This window comes from Gossypium hirsutum, chromosome D02 (assembly GCF_007990345.1).
Source record: "Gossypium hirsutum isolate 1008001.06 chromosome D02, Gossypium_hirsutum_v2.1, whole genome shotgun sequence".
Taxonomy (NCBI): domain Eukaryota; kingdom Viridiplantae; phylum Streptophyta; class Magnoliopsida; order Malvales; family Malvaceae; genus Gossypium; species Gossypium hirsutum.
The window spans coordinates 60,045,625-60,072,293 of record NC_053438.1 but is presented as its reverse complement, the minus strand read 5'-3'; the positions used below and the strand labels follow the sequence as shown (position 1 = coordinate 60,072,293).

Sequence of the window (26,669 nt, the reverse complement as noted above, 5' to 3'; positions counted from 1 at the left end):
ACGAATTAAAATTATGTATAATTGATAGAAGACATTAATGCCGTGATTATTGTACCTTTAAGAATCCACAATGATAAAATGGCTCCAACTTTCTTTTACTAAATATAAATTATGTAAATCAACCTATCTTATTTTATGTAAATCAAGTTTGGTTATAAAACTGGAACTTTAATAATAGAATTGTTCATACGTGATTGATACCCTACCCATAATAATAAAATGTATTGTGGGGGGATGTTGGGTCATCCTATGAAGCCTTTCCTTCCAAAGCCACCAATAAATGAAAAGCCCATTATTAGGAACCCACTGTTAGCTCAGAAATTTAGAACCCAAAGGCACAGTATAGAATGTGATGATGTGAGCAAAGGAAAGCGGTAGACCAGGTCCAGCGCATGCCAGAAGTACCATTTGGCATTCGGCGTTGCGATGCTAACTGCTAACCGAGAGACACTGCTCATCAGCTCCATGAGTCATTGCTGTTCACTACTCTCTCGTCGTTCTCTCACGTCAATGCTCCCCCCCTCCCCCTGACCTTGCTTCCTTCATCTCTGCTTCCTTCAATTACCTTAATGGATCCTAATCTTTCAAAGTTCCCCATTTTGTCCTACATCTTCTCCCAACAAGATCCTTACAATTACCCATCACTCCCTCCCCAAATCCGCCAGGATTTACTCACCCGTTTCCCCCATTTACCCGATCCATCAATCCTTGCTTCACTTTCCCGATCCATCCCCACCTCCGTCACCCAAACCCATTCCCTCCTACGCTCCCTAGGACCTCGGCCCGATCCATCAGCTGTCTCCGCCGCTCGTTCCAAGATTACCCACATTCAAGAAACCCAATCTTCCTTACAGGAGGCCGACATATATAAGACCGTGCTTAGATTGGAAGGCTTGCACGAGGATTATGAGAGACAGTTGACTGAGGTGGAGGAGAATCTGGGTCGTCTGTATTGCTCAGCTGTCGAGCAAATGAACGGCGATGATGAAGTAAATGAGGATGTTGTGAGGATATTGAAAGAAGCTGAGAATGGGGTGGTTGAAAGAGTTGAGCTTTCTGGAAGACAGTTGAGGCTATTGCCTGAGGCCTTTGGTAAACTTTACGGTTTGGTTTATCTCAATCTTTCCAATAACCAGATAGAGGTATTATATGTTTATTTTCATTATCTTTTCTTCTGTTTATGCCAAATTGATCCCAAGGCTTGATGAAATTGCGAAAGCTGTGATGTTTAAACTAAGAACTATAGTAGCCACGTTATGTTCCTTGGATCAACACTATCCCAATTGATAAACTAAATACTTGGATTCTTTCCTTTTTCGCTATTCAATTAAAATTGCTTTATCTCCTGTTCTAAAAGTATGGCGTATTTCATGAGACTGAGGGTATTGGTATTTTTTCTCTGTTTTGCACAAAGAACTGCTGCTTATGGTCTTCACTACTTTACATATGTAAATTGTTTAACTGTATGGGTAGATGCTTATGTACTAGTGTTTTTGTGCTTGAGAACCAGGTCATTCCTGATTCGATTGGAGGACTAAAGAAACTTGAGGAGCTTAATGCATCCTCCAATCATTTGCAACATCTGCCTGACTCCGTTGGTTTGTTGCTTAATCTGAGGATCCTCGATGTCTCGGGAAACAAGCTAAATGCCCTCCCGGAAAGCATTGCACGATGCAGGTATTGTACTATTTTTTGTTCACTCTTGTACTACTTTTGTTCTCAAATTACTGTTCCAGGAGTGAAATGCAAAAACCAATCCTGATAAAGTAGGAATGAGTAAAACGTATCTGTTTTGAAAGCCAAACGTGTCCCCTTGCCAGTAAAAGGAGTTTGTCAGTCTATTAATCTAATTAGTCCCGATGCTACACAAACCCCCTGTTTTAACAAATTAAACCCTAAACCATTAGAGCAAAAAAGAGCCGTAAATTCTAGCTAAACATCTGTATTCATCAAAAAAAAAAATCTTCTCTTTCTCTAATGTAGAAGTTCAGCCTTCCTCTTCAAATGTATTGGAAAAGAAAATACACACAGTGATTCTCACTCTCGTTCTGGGTTGAAGAGCAAAATTTCCCAAGTCAATTGTGCTTCTAAAATATCTTTCCCTTTGGTTTGGTATTCATAGAATTTGGGTTCTGTTACATCCACATAACAATTCCATTGAAAATTTTGGTTATATTTCTAGTGAGGTAAGATATTTGAATTTTTATCCATTTTGAGACTTGATTTTGATTAGTGGTTTCAAATATTCTTATAATTATAGTTGTGAATTTGGGTGCGTTGATACTACATACTGGACCAAAGCCAAATCTGGGTCCATTATCGGGCCATTTCATCCTTTTTATCAAAAATTGAAGAACAAGTAACTGTCAATTATAGGCAACCACAAAAGTTTCTGAATCATAGGGAATATAACTCAAAAGTTATCTACTTTTTTGAGAATGAAATATGGTCATGGCTTACATTACTTCAACTCTTCATTTTCCCTTAAATACTTGTGTCAAGCACATATTTGGAGATGGGTTTGAGAGAACAATCCTCCAAATATATGAAGACAATAAAAACACCTAGAAAATTTGGGCACCCCGAATTTGGTAACATAAGTCATGGCCCATGCATAAAGGTATGATCAATAGAGTAACTTTGAAGTCCTTGGCTGATTGGCAATGACCTGTTGTTTGAGAAAAAGTGTTCCAATGAAAAATCCAATGATTCCTGATATTGCTTAACTATCCTTTAAAAAGGAAAAAAAAAAGTTTTTGTTTTCTCATAGGTATAGAGAGGATTAAATAGAATTTAGAATTTGCCCCTTAATTTTAAAGTTTTAAGCTAAAATACTATTTAAAGCATAAATTAGTGTTTAATGTGTAAAAAAAAGGTTGGCTGAAATGGCAAATTTAGTTGCTGGGGCATTCAATACTAATTAGACTATCAAACTGACTAACCTCTGTTCATATCAAAGGGGGTAAAATAGCATTTTCAAACTGGAGGGGGATTTGCGACCTTTCCAGTTTATCTTGGGGGTTTGTGTATCTTTACCTACTATTCTTAGTAGCTTTTGTTACTTTCAGTTACTGTGCTCATGGTCTTGCCTGAGTGATAAAAGTCCATCATTCTTTTGCAGTTCACTGGTTGAGTTGGATGCAAGCTTTAACAACCTTACATTTCTGCCTAACAATATTGGATATGGGCTCCTAAATCTTGAAAAGCTGTCAATCCAGCTGAACAAGATCCACTTCCTACCATCATCAATCTGTGAAATGAGGTCCTTGAGGTATCTGGATGCTCATTTCAATGAGCTTCATGGCTTGCCACAAGTGATTGGGAGAATGACAAAACTTGAAGTCCTGAACCTTAGTAGTAATTTCAATGACTTCACAGAACTTCCTGATACTATTAGTGATCTGACCAATCTCCGGGAACTCGATCTCAGCAACAACCAAATCCGGGCTCTGCCTTGCACATTCGGCCGCCTTGGGAAACTAGTGAAGCTCAATTTGGACCAGAATCCGCTCATAGTGCCTCCCATTGAGATAGCAAATAAGGGGGCTGATGCTGTGAAAGATTACATGTCGAAAAAGTGGCTCGACATAATCACGGAGGAGCAAAGGAGAATCAATCTTGAAGCAAGTAATCAGCAAGGTCAGATGGGATGGTTGTCATGGGGAACTTCATTGGTGAGTAACGCCATCTCTGGGGTTTCCCAAAGTGTTGGGGAATACCTGAGTGGGCCAAAGGCTCCTAGGGATCCGTATCTGGATCAACAACTGTGATCTCTTGGTGCTCGATGTGTAGCTGTTTCAAGAGATTCCAGTAGCCAAATAAGAGTAGCTTAGCAACTACAAGATTTGTGTATATATGCTCTGTAATAATGAGGATACCCCGGATATACATGCGTGGGAGCTGAATAGACGCAATGTGATTTGTGTATAGTGGCTTCAAAGCCGTCGTTGGGTTTGGCTCCTTTAAGCTGCTAACTCCAAAATAAATAGGTTGTTTTCTTAAACTTGACAATGTAGTTGAGTGTTTTTATTTTCCTTTCTTGTTTTGTTGAATATGCATGGTGGCTACGATAGGTCAACTGTTGTGTGTGTGTGTTTTAAGTTTGCCTCATGCCGACCTGACCCTGATTTGTGTTGATGAAGGTGATAGTTAGAATCCTCTCAGGATAAATGTGTGTTTGAAATAATACAAATTTGTGGAGTAATTATCAAAACAGAGTAGGTTCAGTTAAGCACATGTTATGATTGTAAAGAGAACGGAGGTGGACTCACTTCTGAAGTCCAAAGTGAGGCGTTATTACTGTTACAGTTTGCCCCGTACTTGCTAGTTCTAACATCTTTTTGCAGTACAAAGAACGTGGGGATTTTGGTAGAACATTAGAATTTAAGACGTGGGAACAATTGTAAGAACAGAGAGCATCACGTCAATCCGCTGGTGCACGTCTTAAAGCCTCATGCATTTACTGAATTGGACATGTTTTCACATTCACGTTTGGAACCCATTGTTGAGTTTGCAATGGGTCTGATCTGCAACTTTTTCTGTGGTCTCTCAAGGTTACTCTTAGATGTTATACAAGGTTGATAAAGGGTGCCATGTGAGAGCTCTTACCTTTGATGGATATAAAGGTGGAACAATAAAATAATAAGAAAAACAGAAAAGAGAAGAATGAATCCCAATATCACTTAATTTAATCAATAAAATAATAAGAACAACAGAAAAGAGAAGAATGAATCCCGAAAACCTACAAGGTGTGTTTTTTTTTTGGTTTCAAACCAACAAAAAGTAAAGCACTCAAATCAACAAGTCACTTTCAAGGGCAGGCCGTCGGTTTTAAATAGATGCTTTCCCACTTGATGAGACCACCTCTGAGTTTCTGTCTCTGAATCATAAAGGTAAAATCTGGGCAGAAAATCCGTAATTGTAAACACGTGTCAGTAATCGGGTGGACCCAGATGCCGTCAGTTTCAAAAGACAAATCTCTGCAAACAAATATCCTGGCCGTCTATTTTTGAACCAGCATATCATCTGATCTGGCGGCGTATCTCCTCTGTACTTCCAATTTCTTAATACAATGGTATTGAGGAAAATAATAGCTAAAACAATACCATCCGACTTTTGTTGTCGTCAATTACATTACACATCCGATCATATCCTTCATTTACCTATTCTACGTCATCCTCCTCATACATACAACTTCATAGGCTTCTGTTCTTTTTGTCTGGCACCTAAAAATCTCATTTTGCATCTAAGGGAGGGTATACCCTATTAAACCAATTTAACTGACCATAATTTACATCATTAAATTATAATCTAATTAACTAACTTTAAGTCCATCGTTTTTTTCCCTATAATATTTTGTCTTTGAAACAACCAATCAAAGTAGAGCTTAAGCTCCTTTTTTTAGTTGCAAATCCGACATTAAATAATTCCAAGCACTAATATGTAGTCCAAATACAAAGGTGCGGGTACCAATTCTACTCCACAAAAGACTACTATCATGTGCCAACACTACATATAATCTACACTTAACAGATTTAGACAAATACAAATCCACAAAAGCCTACTACGAAGTGCCAACATGATAATGCGTAAATGCAAATGCAATCTAAAAAGCTCAAACACTACATTTAACATCAAATAACAAATAAGTTCACTAAATTCATGATGATCATAACAACAACAAATCTTACACAATTCCCTACCCCAAAGCCATCATTCACCTTCAAATACAATAAATATATGTATAAAAATATCAATATGAAGTTAGTTCTAAAAATGATTTACCTCTAATTAACAATGGGATCCATGGACGTACATAAACAAAGAACAATTGTATTAGTATGCTTCAAATAAAATAAATAAATAATGAGTTTATGGTGTAACTAAAGTGCTAGTAAATTACCCAAATCAAAGTTTTCAAATTGTTCCGTGTTCAGCTCAGGGTAAAATATATTAAGAGTGTTTGGATCAAGAAAAGTTGAATCTTGAACAAAAATAAATTCTTGCACAATCCTTAAGAGTTATATGCATCAAGAAAACGTCCGTAAGTGCTAAAAGCAGCTTTTGAGACCACTGTTGATATTGGAATTGCCATTACATCACAAGATATGATAGATAGGATAGGGAACCATTGTTAGTTATGTTTCCACCAAAGGACATCAAAATCTTCATCCTCATTGTCCTCTACTTGCTCATTCAAATATTAGCCAACTTTGATGTATACTTTTCCTTACCTTATTCAATCTTATACTTCTTAAACTCCTACCTAAGGCTTACTGACTTTGGTAACAATGATTCAACGGTCAATTGTGCAACTTGACTCACTTGGATACTTTCACCAACTACCTCTAGCAGAGCTTCCTTCTACTTATTATATTCATCGAATAATTCCTCCAACGCTTGTTAAAGTTGATTCATAATTACACAAGTTTTTTCTTTCGAATACATCTTCATCATCAAATACTCTATAAAGGGAAGTTTATTGCTTAGGTCAAGAATAGAAGCAATGTACACTATCGTGTTTGTCTTATCAATATTTCCTAATACTTCTCATATTTCTCTTTCATTCTTTTAGTCATCATATTCAAATCAAGGTCAAGACAAAATTGTCATTCTATTAATGTTAAATATAAGGTGGAAACATGATCAAGAAAGAAATTAGAGGTGACGTAAGAAGAACCTAAGAAATTTGTTGTGAGGGTATGAAATTTTTCTAAGAAAAGGCAAAACATTCTAACAACCTCCCACTCATGATGATCGAGCACCCCCATATCCCATGAAAATTCCCCCTCTAAAATAAGGATCTATTTCCTCGTAAGCTTCAAAAGGCATTTCAAATTTTTATGTTGCATTCAACATTAAGCATGGTAACATCATTGATACTAACATTATCAATCCCAATTCACAGCAACATTATTCAATAGCCTTACTAATGGCATCACTTTCCGACTAGAAAGAGATGAAAAACACCATTCTTTACCTTATTAAAGTCCTCCCTCTCAAGGCTCACACAAACCCTTATATGAAATTGGAGGATTTGAATGTGAAAATCTAACAAAGAGGTTGCTTTCTAGGAGGTTTTAACAAAAACTCAAAGTTAGAGTGCTGGATTCTTAAGAGATTTGAATAGAAAAGCAAGAAAATGAAGAAAAGAGAAAAATTAGTTACAAAAAATGGTTATAGGAATAGTGGGATTTTGAAAATTTTCATAAAACCGAACTTTTATTGTGTTGTTCATGCCAATAAATTTTACCAAATTTAAAACCTGTGTTTTGGTCTAGCGAGATTTGTCAATTTATAACTTTCAACTAAACGATTTTTTCAATTATCCTCAAACCCTCGGTTGCTAAAAAGGTGGGCTATTAATCTTGAACCAATCACAAAATTAAAACTTTAATTTTCCTGTGAGAAAATTTAATTCTTTCCATGGATAAATTATGTAACAGCCTCTTTTTCAGTGGATTCAGAAATGATAGTTCCGAAACTCCATTTTTTATGTTCGAGTCTATAAATATTATTATTTAATATTTATGAGTCTAAATTAGTAATATATTGAATTTTGGTCTAGTAATTTTATTGAATTGATAGTTAATTAAGGAACGAGGATTAAATCGTAAAAGTGGTCAAAGTTTAATCGTTATGAAATTTTAAATTGCTAAGGGACCAAAAGAGAAATTAGTCCAATTATCCTTATTATATAGTGGGATTTTATCTTGTCATCCATCATGGTTTATTAATTAAGAATAAGGATAATTAAGATTAGTTAATTAAGTAAAATTTTGATTAATTAATAATTAATCTAAGTATAAAAGGAAACTAAAAGATATTAAAAGCCATTTATTCTTTCATCTCTTCTTTATCACCGTTTCTAAAAGAAGAAAAGACGGTTCGAAGTTTCAAGCTTTAATCCTTCAATTGGTAAGTGATTTGAAGTCTTTTTCTTGTAACTTTTATATTTTTGAGGTCTCAAGAGCTTGATTTAATTGATCTGTGTACTAATTTATAAAACTGTTAAAGTTTTTAAAAGTTTCCATTGATGAATACTTGATTAAATCGGTGCTAAATTGTTAGATTTTAAGCTTAGAAGTGAAAAATGACTAATTTGTAAACTTTAATTTCTAGTTTTTGAACATAGGGACTAAAGTGCATAAATTTTGAAATTGATATAATATTTCTATTATTTTCTAAATTAAAGGGTCATAGAAGGATGTCCTTGATATTGGTTTTGAAATCGAGGCTCAAATTTGAAAGTTATGGTAATTTTGATTTAGGGATTAAATTGAATAAAATGTGAAACTTTACGAAAATTTTGAAAAATGAAATTAAAATGTCATATGCATATAATAAGATGTTGTAAGATATTTGGAATTGATAAATTGAAATGAATTATCATACAGATTGGGAATTGAATCAATAGAGGAAAATTGAGGAAAAAGGAAAATTTGTGGATTAGTCCTCGATATTTTGTTTGTTGTTGTTTTTTTTTTTCAGGTAAGTTTATATGGTATGTTTATATGTATTTTTAATATATTATTGAATTATAAATTTTTATATGTTTGATTATAATTGAAATTTTTTACAATTTGGTATAAAAGGTAATATATGGGCTAAATTATAAAGAAATGATTTTATACGATCGGTATGCCAATAGGGTTATTTGCGCACTGGTACAAGATATATGTGATGGTATGGACTAAGTGATTGTATGGAGTTTATTATAGATATTAGATCATATCAAGATCTAACATTTGTTATAGATCATCAAATATTGAATGTTTCTTTGGAGACCCTAGTGTGGTGGAGGGACGTATTGTTATACGATTATATATGATAGCCTACGGGCTTTCCACTTTAGTGGAATTACCTCTATATTAGCTTTCTCGCCTTTTCGCCTAAGGGTTTTTAAGACTTACCTTCCTTGGTGGATTTCCATGGTTGAACCAATCCTTGGCAGACTCCCTCTCCCTAGACCATAGTCCAGAAGGACTCATTGACATGTTCGTATTATGCTAACTTACAACAGACCTTATCACTCTGGTGAACCCATTCTCGTTCCATCTTATTGGTACAGTGGTGAGATTACTTCTAGTAATCTGCCTTATAAACAAGACTAACCTGGGACCTTACCTGTCCCATATGATAAACAACTGACTTATCTTCCTGGCAAGCCATTGCTCATCAAACTATACGAGTCTCCCTCCCTTCTTACGTAAGTTCTCCCTTCGAAGCTAGCTTCATGACATACTTTCATAAAGGACTATCCTTAAATAAGAATAGTCTTGACAGACATACTGTCCCCTAAATAAAATCATTATCCTGGAAGGGAAACTTCCATCCCTTACATGAGATTTGCCTCTCACGTACAACTTTTTTGAGCTACCCCTGGTGGTTCTTCATAACGAATCCTTGATCTTGATCTCTGAATACCTTTCCTCTCTTACTTTCCCATAGTTAGGCCAGCTCTCGCATAACCTATCTTCCTCTACTTCTTGTTAGGACCTTGCCCATGCCTAGTTGGCTTTCACCTATATCCTTACCGTTTTCGTAATTTTTGGCGAATTCCTCATGAGCTACTAGCCATACTTACACTTTCTTTCAACTCTTTTTCCACCTGCGTGGTTTCTCATGCTCGACTCACTGGTAATATACCTCGCGCTTGTGGTACAGGTGGACTCTATGGGTTGTCGTAGCCAAGTTATGGTCTTATACCCTTCTCACCTTATTTCTCACGTCTTGATAGACTTACCCCGTGTTTACTGTCTTGGAGAACTTAACCCGTATTTACTGTCTCGATAAACTTTATCTGTGTTTACTCTCCTGGTGGACTATCTCTATTACGTGTTTAATATCCTAGCGGACTATCTTTATTATGTGTTTACTGTCATAGCAGACGGTTTCTGTTTTGTGTTTACTGTCCCAATGGACTATCTCTATTATGTGCTTACTGTCCTAATGGACTTTCAATGTTCTGTGAATGTCATGGAGTCTTTCATCCATTGTCTTACTCATTATATCTTATACCTTGTATCATGCTACCATGACGTCTTTCATCCATAGTCTTACACTTAGTACCTCATACCAGACTGCCATAGTGTCTTTCATCTATGGTCTTACACCATTTATACTGTCTTCACGGTAAATACCTTTCCATAATTTCCATTTCCTGAATCCTCCTCCCATTACTTCTTTTAATCTACCTAACCTTGATGCTTGAACACTGCAGTGTTCCCTCCGCAAGGCCCAAAGCTTTGCCCGTGGCAGTAACTAACAGGGTCACTTCCCATTTCCTTTCCTAACTTTATCTATCCCATATAGGTTTTTCCCACAGTTTTCATGCAAAGCATGCACATGCCATACCATGATCATGTCATGCTTACTGTCATGCATCTATGAATATTCATGTTTATGCAAACATGGCATACTCAAACAACATAGATCGTAACAACAGGTTTGGAGTCTGGATTTCAGTGAATATTCATCGTTTCCAAAACTTAGCTTCCTCGAACGCAGAGCTTCCATTCTCTTGGAAGCTAAGCATTTCAATCAAAATTATGGGTTAAACTCAATATTCTTGCTTTAATCCCATGTAGAACCCTCGAAATGGTTTTGAAGTCCATAACTTTATTTACCTATTCTTACGTACACAGAAGGGCTAAAAATCTTACTAGCTTGCTGGTTTCCCTACTTTTCTAGCTTAATCCTCATGAAGTTTGCTTCATGCAAAAACTTCCATAGTTATTCCTTCTTTGAGCTATCGAATAAGATGAAGAACGAAAGAAAATGAAGCAGAATCGGGAAAAAAATTATCCTTAAGAAACCATTTTTAGCTATTTATAACCCTTCTCGCGCTATTACCAACTTATGAGAACAATCCATTCTTAATCATGTTGTTCCCCACTAAAGAACCAACTGGTTCCATTCTAACCGAACCAAAATTGGATCTCAACCATGTCCAATTTAGTTTCTAACTTTCATATTCCGTTCACTAGAGGCCGTCAACTTGCGATCTCTTTCAATTTAGTCATTCAATTATTTCAAGTTTTCGAGTCATTAGAAATCTGGGTGTTACAGGCTATATGTTATGAATGGCTCTTATAATTGCATAATTAAGTATGAAATGATATGGTAAAATGATGTTATACAATAGTTAAAAGGAAATGGTCAATTAGGTTGAATTGGACTAAGTTAAATTGAATGTTTTGGTGCCAAATTGTGGCATATTGGTTTGGTTGATTGGAAAATGGTTGTTTTGGTTTATGAATTGGTATGTTTTAGCATGATTTTGTGTAGGAGAGTTGGTGGTTATGCATTAGTTATGTAAGGTTTGTTTTAGTTTGGAATGATGTAGGTACCAAATGAAGAATTTGACATTTTTCCTATGAGGTACCGATACCTTGTGGGATGGTATCGATACTCAGTAATTTTTTATTTAATTTTCAAAACATCGAACCTTAAAATGGTATCAATAGAGAGGTAAGATATTGATTCCTTGAACAAGATATTGATACTTTATGACTGGTATCAATACCTTTGGCTTTAATTTAACTTTTCTAAACATTGAAGCTCAAAATGGTATCGGTACCTGGGAGGGGTATCGATACCTAATCTGAAATTTTGAAAACTTTGTAGTTTGTTCCTATTTCATCTTCAGAATAATAATTGAGCTTTCGTAAGCTCGATTGAGTCTCGAAAAATTTTGTATAACATGTGATGATTGTGTTTTTGGAATGTTTGAATGTTTAAGTGATTTATTTGCATTGTATTTGACGATAGTTGCTCTTGCAACAGATGTGACATCCTGTAGTTTGAACCCAACGATTGAGTTGAGCGGGGGTGTTACAAATTGAAACCAAGATTAAATACTCGAGTTCTCACAAAAAAAATTATTTTCTATAAATAAATATCACTAAATTTTAGTAGAGTAACTACGCTCAATGATGTGTCTATTTGACTTTACCCATAGTCCCTATATATAGGTAAAAACTGCGGGAGTTCTTCTAGAACAAGAAGAGATCAAATAAAAATATTTTAATTAAAAACTTAGAGTTCTATAATGACTTACATGTGGTGGGTGGTACACCCATACTGGAAATGCCAATGTGTCGCCCGCCTTTTAGTGAAATACGCTTATTGGGCTTTTCATGTATTGGGTACAATTATATATGCAATCTCGTTTTAAATTAATTTAAAACAAACTCATACAATTATCCAACCTAATAAACAGTTTTTCTATTCCGAAAATATTATTTATTGATTAATAAAAATAGTTAATTCAATTAATTTATTTTTCTCAACCAATTCTAATTCTGTCGAAGTCATGGTTACATTTTTGTATTAGAATCTATGAGTACAAAGATTTAATCTTTTTGTTCAATAAAACTTCAATGACTACTTAATTTAATTTTCAATTCAAATTAATTATTTAATTACAATTAATTAAATAATAATTTAAAGAAATTAAATTAAATTCTAAGTCATCTCTTGTTCCTTTCAAAAAATGCATTTATGGTAAATAGTTATTCATGAATCTATTTATCATAGTCGTTTTCATTCATTTAACATATCCATTCTAATTACAATCTATACTAAGTTGTGTTGAGTTGATGGAGGGATCAATTGGACATATATTATTAGGGTTTAAATAATTTGTAATTAAGTTTTGAATCTTCAGATATTAATAACAATATTATTTAATCATGGAGTCAATACATTAAAAGTAACATGACTAAACTCTCTATTATATATCATTATGAAAGCAACTTAAATTTATGCTTTGTCCAATGATCTTCCCATTAGTGTATTACCCTCATAGGATATCATTTATCTTTTTAGGTTGCAGTCGCCCATCCAATATGATCATATATTATCTCATGGTCACCATTGCATCTTCCATGATGAAAAATATTATTACTAACAAATAGTAATAATAACCATTTCGACAAATGACCTGTAATGACTCGATAGTCAAGGGTGTCAAAAAGTGCATTCCCGAAACTCCGTTCCTGTAAATCAGACTCGTAAATATTTTTAATAAATATCTAGTTGTGTAGTTAATTAGGTTTTAGTTAAGCGAATTTACTTGAATTAAAAGTAATTAGGTATAATGACTAAATTGCGTAAATGGTGAAAGTTGAATTATAGATTAAATATTAATTAAAGGGCCAATGTAGTAATAATACCTGTGTTATAAAAATATGTTAAAATATGTAATCTTAATAATTAAGTAAATGTATATATATGTATTATATTATAATAAATTAAAGTATAATAAAAAAAAAGTAATAAAAGATAAAGCCATACAAATTAGAACGAAAGAAAGAAAAAGAAAAAGAGAAAGAAAAAAGGAGATGCACGACCTTAGGGATTTCTAGGGCTTAAAGTTCAATTGGTAAGTTAATTTAGTCCATTTTCTTGTGATTTGTATGTTTTTGGAATCTCGGTATCTAGGGCAACTCGACTCATGTCGAAATTTTAGCATTGATTGAGTTTTTAAATATTGTTAATGTTTAATAGTTTTAGTATTAATGATTAAATTGATAGATTTTTAAGCTAGAAATGAAAAAGGATTAAATTATAAAATAAATTGTAAATTTTGAGTAATAGGGACTAAATTGTAAAAAATTCAAAATTTAGGGGTTTAAGTGAAAATAAGGAATTAAATTTAGTTTAAAGTGAAATTTGTATAAAAATATAGAATTAATTGTAAAGAATAAAAATTAGTCTCGGTTTAGGGACTAAATTGAAATTTAGTCAAATATTGAGTAAAAATTTAAATATTCAATATGAAATTGAATTGTGTTGTATTGATGAATTTTAATTGTTTTAATTCCGTAGCTAATGTTGTACCAGAATCCTCGACTAAAAAGGGGAAGGATAAAATTGACGTCGAATAGCTCAGAATTCACGGTTTGTATTTCTATAATCCGCATCTAGTTACTAATTGTTGGATTTTGATTTAATGCATATGGTAAATGGTTGATGTGAGTATTTGACACTTTGATATTGAATTGAATTAAAGTTGATTGAAATGAATTGAATTGGTATATATATTATGAATGTATTGATTATTTGAATTGAAATGAATATTCATGTGTATATGTGATTATATGAAAATTTTATATTGGATATTAGTTGTTTTTGGAATGTGAAATTAAACCTTATTAACTGTATTGGGCTGAGTCGGATATAGATGGCATGCCATAGGATAGGAAGAGTTCAGGGATTTCTTCGACTTTGAGTCGATGAGGCACTGGGTGCCAATTTACTTCGGTTTAACCGATGAGACGCTGGGTGTCAATATATATAGCGTTAGGCACATATTACTTTGGATTTTTTCGATGAGGCACTGGGTGTCAAACTGGTGTGCTGGTTGGATTCGTGTATCCGTCCGAGTCTAAGTCGTGTTAATAAGGGAAATTAAATAAAATGGTGCTATGATTGATATTGGATGATATTGTATGAGAATTGAAAATTGGATAGTGATTTGCAACATGAAAAAGAGATATGTTGTGATTAAATGAGATACATAAGTTATGTACTCATGAAGTGGATATGGAATGGATAATGTCATTGTTTAAATGAAATGTGAATCAAATTGTGAAAAGCTATTTATATAGCAAGTATGAGAATTGAGATATTTGTGAAACAAATTAAATATGATAGCATGTGTAAGTTGAATATAGTATGAAATGATATGCTATTATGTATGGTTTCAAAAGGTTGGCATATGGTAGTTGTGATTTTTAAATATTAATATGTAAGTATTCGGATTATAGAAATAACACTGAGTTTTACTCAGCGTACGGTTTTGTCTTTCTGTGCGCAGGTTAGATACTTCACTTTTGATTGCCGATTCAGCATCCAACAACTATCCCGAACTCAAATGTGGTGATATTTATCTTTTGTGTCGGCATGCACCTGGGACATCTAAATGATAGTTATTTTATAGATGGATTGTAAAGTAGGTTATAAATGTAATGTTGGTTTGGTATATACATATAAACATTAAAAACTAAATACAAAAAATAATAATTTAATCATAGAAATTTATTAATTAATCTATTTAAAAATTACAAATATAAATGATAAAATAACTACACTTAAAAGCACAAAGTGGTAGGAGAAGGAAGGAAAGTTGGTATAGCTTATAGGGGTGAATTTTGATACCCTATTCTTAATTTAAAGCACCAAATAAAATATGAGATTCAATGGCACATATTCGTTCCGAATACAAATTATGACATCAAAAAAATATTTTCAATATGAAATTCTTGAGAAATAATCAAAATGCCTTATAGGTGGAAAATTTATCATTTGTACCTTTTTACCTCTTATTTCACCTTTTTCGTAGTAAAAATATATTTATCATACCAATACACATTCCTTGTTAGGATAATTCCAAATAATCAATAATTGCTTACATTTCTTATTTTAGTAAAATTTGCATTTTGATTCTCCAAATTTTTTAAATTTATAATTTGATTTTTTTGTCTCATCCTCAATTCTTTTCATTATTTTTCACCACCAATATTAATTTTACTTTCATAAAAATTCTCATAATTTCAATGTGTTCAATCCTTAAACAATACTAAATGTCATATCATAAAATTTGAGTGTTACAACTTGACATCATTAATTAGGGGTGAGCATTCGATCGAGTTGAGTCGAATTGAGTCAAAAAATTTCGAGTTAGTCGAGTTGACGAATCCTATTTTAACAACCGAACTCAATTTGAAAAAAAATTTCAAATCGAGTCGAGTTAAGTCAAAAAATTTCGATTCAAGTCAAGTCGAGTTAACGAATCCTATTATTTATACTCAATGTTACACTTACATGGACCAATTATTTAACTAATAGACGAAGTACAAGATTATTTAACTACATAAGTAAGGTTGATATAAACATTTATCAAAACGACGTAGTTTTGTTTTTAACTTAACGGTTTTAACTTTTAATTTTAGAAAAGGTAAACTTTTATCAAAACAATGTAGTTTTGCTTTTTATTATTTAGATTTTCGGGTAATTCGAATAATGTAATTCATATTCGAGTTAAATCGAAAAGTTTAATTTTTTTATTCGAATTGATCTGAATAACTTGATTAACTCGAACTATTTAATTCAAAATTTAAATTTTTTATCGAATTTTTTGAATTGAATTGAATTTTATTTACCCCTATTATTAACCTTCATGGTCTTCTTCTCCTTGTGATTCTTACCGGTGTTGAATTGACTAAAAGTGGAGAAATTACATAATTATTTTCCATTGCTTCTCAGATGTCAAGATCTTGCAAACGAGGAATCATCTTTTAACAACTCATGTTTGATAAATTTTTCATTGAAGCTTAACAGTGTGATTGTGAAGTTTGTTTCTTCCATTTTTCACATATCCCTCGAGATAACAAGTGACCCTATCGCCACTACGTTAGAGTAAAAATAACCGAGAAATTTTGAAAAAAATTGTAATTTTTATTACTTAACACTGCATTTTATTGGATCACAAAATGCTGAATTTATAGAATACGTTATAAGAGAAACAAAAATTTGAAAAAGCAATAAATCAAGCATCCTGATATCTACTTGCTTCAAAACAGCTACAAAATTTTTAAAAAAGGAAAACAAAAATTTTAAATTTCTCCTAAAATCTTGCTTGTTGCAACTGCATATAGTTGACTAACCAACAGATTTTAAAGCATCACTTTCAAGTAGCAAAAAAAAAGAGGTGAAACTTCGTGGGATTTAGCCTTAGGGGTGGTGTTAACTGTGGAAGGTACCTAGTTAGCATCATACAATTGTATCTGTGTTTCAACTTTCCTGCTGATTATTTATAGTTGAAGTTCCTAATGGTTAAGAGACTCCGCAACTAGTTTGTTATCAAGTGATGTATATATTTTTAGGTGGATAGGAACTGAGACTGGGACAGGTACATACTTCCCTTTTCATCTCCAGGCCACTTGATTTATTAGCTTTAGTATACCTAGCTAGCTAGCTACCCACCACGCAATGCTTCTCCCAATTGGGTAAATTAAACGTATTTTATAATCGTGTATCGGGAAAAAAGAGAGTTTCAAAACTATATTTGTTATTGCCAAAGGTTTCTTCTTGTACGGTTGCTCTTCCCTGGAAAATGAGGTCTTTAATAACTTTTGTTATTAGGGTGGATGAATGATGCGATGAGCTAACTCATAATGACTGAACTAGGGACTAATTTTTTGAATCTCAAAATTGGTCGCAGTTCAACTATTGCGTTGAAGAAAAAAAAAAGGTATGGAAAAGGGTGGGAGGGGGTGTATATAGGCAGCTAGGTTGGATAAAACTTTGAGTTAGGGGGTTGAAGTGGAGTGTTGACTAGAGTTCCCCAAAGGGTTGGCACTATTATTTTAAAATCCCTGTTGTGGCAGCAAAAAGAAAGAAAAAAAAGGAAAGTATATATTTTATGTATGTATGCTAACAAAAGACAAGCAGCCCTTTAAAGGGCAAGCCATATTGGAGTCAGAGTGATGATGAGTGCATGTTAATACTGTAATCGCTGTCCATGAATGTCCTCTCACACATCTTAGCTTTAGTCTCTATCCAATTGTCACCACATCCATCCATGGCATGCATGGCATGGCATGGCCATATGCTGTGTTAACCATCCCTCTGTCTCTCTCACAAATCTACACATGCACCCCCAAAAGCGACAGATAAGGACGCCACTCACATCTGCTCACATTCTGAAAAAGGTTTCGGATTTTCAGAGATTAGATGTTTCAAAATAACCGTGAAAGAAAGCAGCATGGTTGTATGTAACTAATGCAAAGGCGTTAAGGACGATGGCGTAGAATTACAGGGCTATGCTCTCACCTTTTCTGAATTCCATGAGAGAGAGGGTCAAGCGTGTGTAGGGCAATTTGGTTATGGTTTCAAAAAAAGAAAAAAGAAAAAGGGGTAAACCGTTTAAAAAGAATAAAAAGGCACTGGAACCCGACCGACAGGAAATTGTGATACTGGTCTCATCAAAAAGATTTTCTAGCCCTCCAAACAGACAAGTGGGGTTCCAAATTTAACCACACTTAATCTAAGCTTTGTTTCATTGGTAATGTACCAAAAATATAGCATTGAGTGTTTGAGAATGTACTTGAGAACCTTGGGTATTGGCATAAGAATTAAAGGCAGTGTATTGCAGTGACAATTGCCACGCGTTGCACATCATCCGGTCGAGCAGAAGAGGGGAATTTCGGGATGTTTATACACTAATAATAACACTATGTATGTATGTTGAGGAGTTCACAGTGGTGTAGTAGAAGGCTAGGTTGGGGGTAGACCTGTAGCAGTTGCCTGCGCATTTTTGGATCTCGAAAAGGAATGTATGATTCAGGGAGAAAGAGAGCCCCAGAGTTTGTTAGGGTTAGGCCCCTTAGGGTTTTAACTTGTGTGGGTATGTTTTTTATTTAATGTTTTACCATTTACATTTATATTTTATAACATATTATAAAAATAATAATATAATTTTAATTTTAATGATCCACATGTGATATTACACATTTAATTTTTTAATTAATTTTTAAATAATATTTTTAATTATTTTGATTAATATTTTAATTCATTATTTGAATTGTTAAATAAAATTAAAATATAATAAAAATAAATTTTCAAATATCATATTTAAAGATTGATATTTTATAGATCAATAAATTTTTTAATGATATTAAAAAATTTTAAATCATTATAAAAATATCTATACCATTTCCAACTTACAATATAATTTTACTTCTTGTAATCTTAATTTAAAATAATAACTAATAAAAATTATTAAAATATATTAATTCTTTTGATAATTCAAATATAGTACTAATAAAAAATTCATAGTATTAAAGCATTAGTACAAATAATAAAAAAATTAATTTATTGTAAAATAAACACATTTTTTATTTTCTTAATAGTTAATAAATTGATTATAATAATTTGTAAATAATATATAATTAATATTAGTAAAAAAATATCAAGTAAAAAATAAAAAGATTGTCTTAAAAAATAATATCATATTAAAATATTCTTGCATGGTATGTTTTCCTAGCCCGTTTTCAGTAATTTTTATATTTTTGTGATCGTTGCAACTAGGTCCAGCTAACCCGTATTTCCGTTTTCAAAACTGTTAAAGATTTTAAAACTTTTCATTGATGAATATTAGTTTTTTTTGATAGAAAATGGTAGATTTGGAGGCTATGAAATGTTTAAGGACTATTTTATAAAGTGATTTTTGTTAATTTTGAACATTAAGGACTAAATTGTTAATATCTTGTAATTGATATGTAATTTTTATGATTTTTTATAATAGGTGGCTGAAATTTAATGTATTTGAAATTGATTTAAAGTTTGAAGTCCAAATTTGAAAGTTATGATAAGTTTGATTTTAGGGACTAAAATTGAATAAAATGTAAAAAATTAGAGAATTTGTGTAAAATGAAATTAAAAGATTATAAGCATGAATTTGAGTATTATTATGAGATTGATATTGATACTTTGAATCTTAACTATTATATAGATCAGGTTGTTGACTTAGGCGAAAAATGGAAAATTTTTGAATAGTCCATAGTATCCAAAATGTTACTATTTTGTCAAGTAAGTTTATACTACCTTCCGTGGTTACAAATTTGTTATTAAATGTTGTTAATTATTTATATATAAACTGCTGAAATGAAAATCAGACTATGTGGTAATAAATTGAATTCTGAGATAATTTCGATGGACCTAGTAAAAGTCTTATACATGAGGTTTCTGAGTGATTCTCGTTCTGGATCGAGCTTCAGCATTTGTTGTGGACTCGGATATACATGTGACACATATTTAGCTTGGACTGGTAATATGTTGTTGTTTTAAAGGTTTAGCTAGGACTAGTAACTTTACATGTATATATAACCCTGACCATGTTATTTTTCTATGTTGTCAATGTTATTTTTCTATGTTATTTTTCTATATACAATTAGCTCCGACGAGCATCAAATGTTACCCACACTTGTGTATTGAGTTCCTTTTACGAAGTTTCGTCGGTAAATCAAAGGATATATAGTGTGAATTTGTGACGTTGACATGCATGAACTATGAACTTTGAATATTTGTATGTTTATTACTTATTGACCGGAATTGTTGAATTATGTCATGATATGAATAGATATGACAAGGATATACGGTGAAATATTTAATGATGAAAGTGATGCAAAGTGATAAATTGGAAAATGGATTCATGATGAATTTTGAGTTTAAGTTGGTATTTTACCATTTGAAATTATATATGTGGTTTGAACTAAATCTCATATGGTGGATGTTTTGAATGCTATGATAGGTGAATTTGTTTTATATTGATTCATGTAATTGTTGAATGGTTAAGGTAAGCTATTTGTTTATATTATATGAGCTTACTAAGTATTTTATATACTTACTCGGGTTACTACTATTCTATAAATTTTGGATGTCCGGAATGTGTTGATTGGATCAATGAGAAAAAGGTCGGGGAAACATTATGGGTGAATTAAAGGCAGGAGGATTTGGTATGCATCTTTAAGATTTAAGATCAATTTACTTGTTACAAAATTATGTTATTCACATGATGGTGAATTAAAATGAATTCATAATTATAGTATAAATTGAATTGTGACTATGTGTATTAAATATTGAGAATCATATTGAATTGAATAAAATAGAAAATAGTACAATTTAATTGATAGGTGGTACTCGATATGTAATTAAGTTGAATTATGATATATATATATATATATATTTATATATGGTATTAGAATAGTAAATGGGGATTGTTAGAATGTAAATTGAATTTATAAGGAAATTGGAAACTGGTTATGCTATCAATGTATAGGTTATACTTCGGTATATCTAACGATGTACTACATGTGCCTGTATATTTGCTTCGGTATATCCGATGATGCATTGTGTGTGCCAGTATATTTGCTTCGGTATATCTGATTAAGCACTGTGTGTGCCAGTATATTTGCTTTGGTATATCTGATGATGCACTGTGTGCTAGTATATTTGCTTCGGTATATCCGATGATGCACCGTGTGTGCCAGTATATTTTCTTTGATTTATCCGATGATGCACTGTATGTGCCAGTATATTTGCTTCGATATATTCGATGATGCATTGTGTGTGCCAGTATATTTTCTTTGATTTATACAATGATGCACTGTGTGTGCCAGTATAGTAGCTTCGGTTTCATTCGATGATGCACTGTGTGTGCCAGTATATTTTCTTCGGTTGATCCAATGATGCACTATGTGTGCCAAAATAGTAGTTTCAGTTTCATCTGATGATGCACTGTGTGTGCTAGTATATTTGCTTCGATATATTTGATGATGCACTGTGTGTGCCAATATATTTTCTTCGGTTGATCCAATGATGCCCTATGTGTGCCAATATAGTAGTTTCAGTTTCATCTGATGATGCACTATGTGTGCTAGTATATTTGCTTCGATATATTTGATGATGCACTGTGTGTGCCAGTATATTTTCTTCGATTTATCCAATGATGCACTTACGTACCGGTATAATTTCATAGGTTCGTTTGATAATACACTTATATGTTAGCATGATTATTTTAGTTTTATATGATGATGCAATTATGATGCTAGATTGGGATATAAGTTAGTTAATCTATGTATTTGACTTGAGTCCGATCAAGATCAATAAAGTTATAACATATGAATAGGTTGAATGAAATTTTAGTACTCCACATCTTTCCAGGTAAATTTCGGGGACTAAATTTCTTAAAGGAGGGGAGAATTATAACAACCCAAAAGTTAATAGAGTAGGAAATAATGGTTTCAGAATGCTATTTTTCGATGATAGAATCAGTGAATATTATTTGTTAATATTTACGAGAGTACTACAGTATTATATTGAAGTTTGGTTTAATAATTTTGGGTATTTGGAAAGTTAGATAAGGTATAAGTGTGTTTTAGAAATTGAGGTACCAGGACCTCGTTTGTAACATCCTGATTTTGGGCCTAGTCGGAACAATGGTTTCAGGACCACAAATCCAATGAGAAAAAAAATTATTTTATTATATTTTTATGGTCTACGATTTTACAAAATGATTTCGTGAAAATTTTGTTCAAAAATTTTGACGTTTGGGCACTCAATTTAGTCAAAATGACTAAATTGTAAAAAGTGCAAAAGTTGAGTTCTACATGTTAGAGGTGTTCAATTGTTATGAAATTTTAAATTTGAGGTCCTTATATTGTAATTAGACCATTGGTTAAGTTGGTAGACAAAAATGGACATGGTTAGGCATGTTTCCAAAGTTTTTCATTATGGACATTTTGGTCATTTAGTTATTAAAATAAATTAAAAACAAAATTAAAAGCCAATTTTTGTCCACCTTCAACCCCATGGCCGAATTTCACAATGGGAAACCATGGCTAGGGTTTTTCAAGCTTCCAAGCTTGATTGTAAGTCTGTTCTAGCCCCGTTTTTAATGTTCTTTACGTTTTTGGAGTCCTAGTAACTTGATTTAGCTTATTCTAGCAATAATTTAACCTAGGGTTCATATTTGGAAAAATATCCATAGGTGAAATGTGTTTAATTTGATGTTTTATGGGAGAATATGAAGCTTGAAATTATGTTAAACAACTTTTGCTAAGTGATTTTAAGTGAAAACGAGTAAAACGACATAATCGGTAAAAATACCTAATGTTCATAAGTAAGTGTTAGAGTGGGAATTTGCTGTTGCCATAGAAGGGAAAAATGTTCATCATGTCATAAAACATAAGAATAAGGGATGAAGTTTAATTTCTGAGCTTTATGACAAAAGTGTAAATATGCAAAAGTTTAGGGGCAAAAAATGTAATTTTGTCAAAGTTCTAGCTAAGGATTGTTTTGATGAATGTGAGTATTAAATAAGCTAAATTTTCTATTATAGATCAAGAAGAACAAAATTCGGAGTTAGACCGAGGAAAGAAAAAGGTTGAGGACTAAAGTGCTAGATTTGATCATTTTTTGTACCCAGGTAAGTTTACGGTAATAAATGCAATATTTTGATAATTATTATTAATGCTGTTATTTTTTAGCAATTATGTATTTATTTCATGAAAATATCTAATGTTAACTCAAGTATGAGATGACAGAGAATCAGTGTTAAAAGGCCCCGTTGAAACATGAGGAATGTATTGGATACAAATGTCATGACATTTGGGTAAAGAGATCCCATGTAAGACCATGTTTGAGACATGGAATTGGCATCATTGAGATTATGAGAGGTCACATGTAAGACCATGTCTGGTACATGGCGTTGGCACCGAGATGAGAGGTCCCATGTAAGACCATGTTTGGGACATGGCGTTGGCATCGAGATGAGAGGTCCCATGTAAGACCATGTTTGGGACATGGCGTTAGCACCAAGATGAGAGGTCCCCTTTAAGACCATGTCTGGGACATGGCATGGGCACCTATATGAGAACTCTCATGTAAGACCATATATGGGATATGGCATTGGCAGTACAAGAAACATTCCATGTAAGATTATGTCTGGGACATAGTTTTGGCATGTTATATTCAGACAGGAGACCGAGTATCATTAGTATTCCAAGTGATTCAACAGGCTAGTAAATAGACGATGTTACATGAAAGTTCAGGTAAAAGCCTAATAGACAAGTTTAGGTGAGTTAATAAGATTAAGAGTATCTCAGTTATCAGTTGAGAAAAGAAATTTCAACAACGAAGGAGTAAGTTAAGCAAGCAAGAAAGTAAACGAGTAAGAGAGTAAATAAAGAAGAAAGTAAAGATCTCAATGCTTAATAAAAATTTATGAATATAATTGTTTATGATAAATGTTGTTATTTATTTACTTGTAAACTTACTAAGCTTTATGCTTATTTCCTTTATTTCTTTTTCTTTCATATAGTATTATCAAGCATAGTCGGGATCTTGAAGACGTCGGAGAGCGTTCACACTATCAACCACCACAACTCGGTATTTTAAGACGATAAATATTTTGAGCTATGACATGTATAAGGACTTGGTCATTTCAATTGTATATTCTTAAGATATGACCAAAAGATGATATGTAAATATTTGATGATGAATAGTTATTAAAATGGCTAAGTATGAAGGTGTTTGTTGTTATAAATGTCTATGTGATAAATTATGCATAGAAATCATGAAAAAGTAAAAATTGGTAGTGAATCAGTTTTGAGACAGCAGTAGTGACGTGATTTTGAAAAATCACCAAGGATAGTAGAAAATGAATTAGAGGGTGGATGAGATAGAAAAATAACGGTGTAGACAAAGGAATTATGTATTCTGAGATATTTGCATTTTAGTTAGACAAGGTCAAAATAGTTTTCAGAATCCCCTATTTTGACTTTGGAAAATAATTAAAAATTGTACAAAAATATTTATGAGTTGTAATTTGTATGTCTAGATTCCTTATTGAGTCTATTTTCTATAGAAATAAGTGAAAACACCATATGAAGTCTGTACAATAAGATAATTGAATTTTAGTGATGCAAGGTCAGGACAGTCGATCAGTGAAATATGAGAGATTTTAAATAATAAAATGTACTAATTGGCTGAACCAAAAATTCTAAAAAATTTATGGGAAAAATATATATGAGTCTAGTTTTAGGGAAAATTTACAGATCTAAATTTATAGTTTTGTAGCTCGAGTTATAATTGATTTAGTGACTGCTGTGCAGGTGGACAGCCTTATTATGAACAGTGAAATAACTTTTAAAAGTAATTTTTTATGCCCAGAACTTTTAAGTTAAGTCAAGTAATGTCTCATGCTCGAATCTGGCAACGGTCTCGGGTAAGATGTGTTACATCGTTTCCATAAACCGAACTCGTAAGTATTCTTTTTAAATACTTACAGACTTATATTAGAAGCAAATTAAATTTCGGTTAGAAATTTTCATTGAATTAGTTTTTAATTAGAGTATAGTGACTAAATCGTGCAAGTGAATAAAGTAAGATTTATAAAGAAATTACAAATAGAAATTGAATGTCTAGGACTTGTAAAATAAATAGACCATTATTTAGATGTTTTAATGATGGCTAATTATGTTTTGTAGTTTATGTAATATATATTATATTATAATACTTAGTTATAATAATGAGTAAATAAAATAACAATGAAATAAAAATAAAGAAAACAAGTAGCATAGTGGGGAGAAAGAGAAACAACTTAACATTTTTCCATTTTCTTGCATGCCAAATAGGGGTGAGCATTCGATCGAATCGAATCGAAAATTTTCAAGTTAATCGAGTTTTCGAATCTCATTTTATCATCCTAACTTTATTTGAGGTTTTCTCGAATCGAGTCGAGTAAGGTGGAATTCGAATCGAATCGAATCGAATATATTTGTTCGAGTTAAATTTTAAAAAATAATTTTGGGTCCTTGTAACCACTGTCACCCATCGTAATAAAATTTGTCCACCTTAATCAAATTTTTTATTAACTTTCATCACCTCATAATTTATTTATTAATTTTTTATATATTCGTTAGCTTATTTGCTTGCTAGTTGTTTCAATTATCTTCAGATTCTTGTCACTATTTCTTTTAGAATTAAAAAATATATTAAATGTAAAAATATGATTTTTTTAATAAAAGTTGTTTTAAAAATAAAATGTGAAATTGATACCAATATAAAATTTTAGCAAGAATATTTTATGGCATAATTAATAATTCAATTTTAATATAAATATTCAATATGACTAAACAATTCAATAATATAAATAATATAAAATGTGAAATTTAATTTAATAATATAAATAGTAGATATAAATAAAATTATTACTATTTATGTTTAGTGATTTTTTGGATAATTTTGATTTTTTATTTGAGAGTAAAGGGTGAGAAGTAAAAGTTTAGGGGGAAAATAAAAAGTTTTGGGGAATAAAAGTTTGAGGGAAAGTAAATAGGGGGGTCAAATTTTGGAGGGAAAATATTTAAAAAAATTGGAAGGGGGAGGGTTTGGGGTAGATGAGAGGTGGGATGGGAAGAGAATAAAAGTTTTAGGAGAAAAGTGATTGAGAGTAAAACTTTTGGGGGAAAATAAAAGGTTTTGAGGGTTTTTGGAAGTAAAATTTTGAGAAAAAGTAAATGGGAGAGTAAAATTTTGGTGGGAGATGGATTTTGGGTAGATTTGGGGGTTGGGAGGGGAGGGGAGTAAAGGTTTTGGGGGGAAAGTGAGAAGGAGTAAAAGTTTTGAGGGAAAAGTAAAAAGGTTTGGGAGTTTGGGGTAAAAATGTAAAATATTATAGTTTGATATTCTAATTATTCGAATTATTCGAGTTATTCGAATTCGAAAACTCAACTCGATTCGAACTCGAAATTTGAAAAAAAATTCGAGTTGATTCGAATAACTCGATTCGTTTAACTCAAAATTTGAATTTTTTTTTATTTTTTCGAGTCGAATCGAGTTTTGCTCACCCCTAATGCCAAAGGTGGGAAGAAGAACAAGGGAGAACGACTTAGGGTCTTCATTTTTCAAGGTTCAATTGGTTAGTTAATTTAGTCCATTTTCTTGTAATTTTTATGTTTTCGGAATTCTGATACTATGAGCTACATGACCCATGTCCTATTTTTCAGTACTGCTTAAAATTTTAGATGTTACTATTGTTGAGTGGTTGAAGCTTTAGGGACTAATTGTGAAATTAATTGATGATTTTGAGCAATAGG

General features: G+C 32.3%; 1 protein-coding gene across 1 annotated transcript; it reads left to right on the top strand.

Moving 5' to 3' along the window:
* Positions 1–254: 254 nt before the first annotated feature.
* Positions 255–4,034, top strand: LOC107909706 (plant intracellular Ras-group-related LRR protein 3). The gene is made up of 3 exons (XM_016837337.2): positions 255–1,142; positions 1,511–1,677; positions 3,122–4,034. The coding sequence occupies exons 1-3, from the start codon at positions 570–572 to the stop codon at positions 3,768–3,770; spliced, it is 1,389 nt and encodes a 462-aa protein (XP_016692826.1). The 5' UTR covers positions 255–569; the 3' UTR covers positions 3,771–4,034.
* The last annotated feature ends 22,635 nt before the right edge of the window (positions 4,035–26,669 follow it).

Coding starts and splice junctions, on each gene's coding strand:
- LOC107909706 (XM_016837337.2), top strand. CDS start 570: ATGGATCCTAATCTTTCAAAGTTCCCCATTTTGTCCTACATCTTCTCC. Junction 1,143..1,510: donor TTTCCAATAACCAGATAGAG/GTATTATATGTT, acceptor CTTGAGAACCAG/GTCATTCCTGATTCGATTGG. Junction 1,678..3,121: donor GAAAGCATTGCACGATGCAG/GTATTGTACTAT, acceptor ATTCTTTTGCAG/TTCACTGGTTGAGTTGGATG.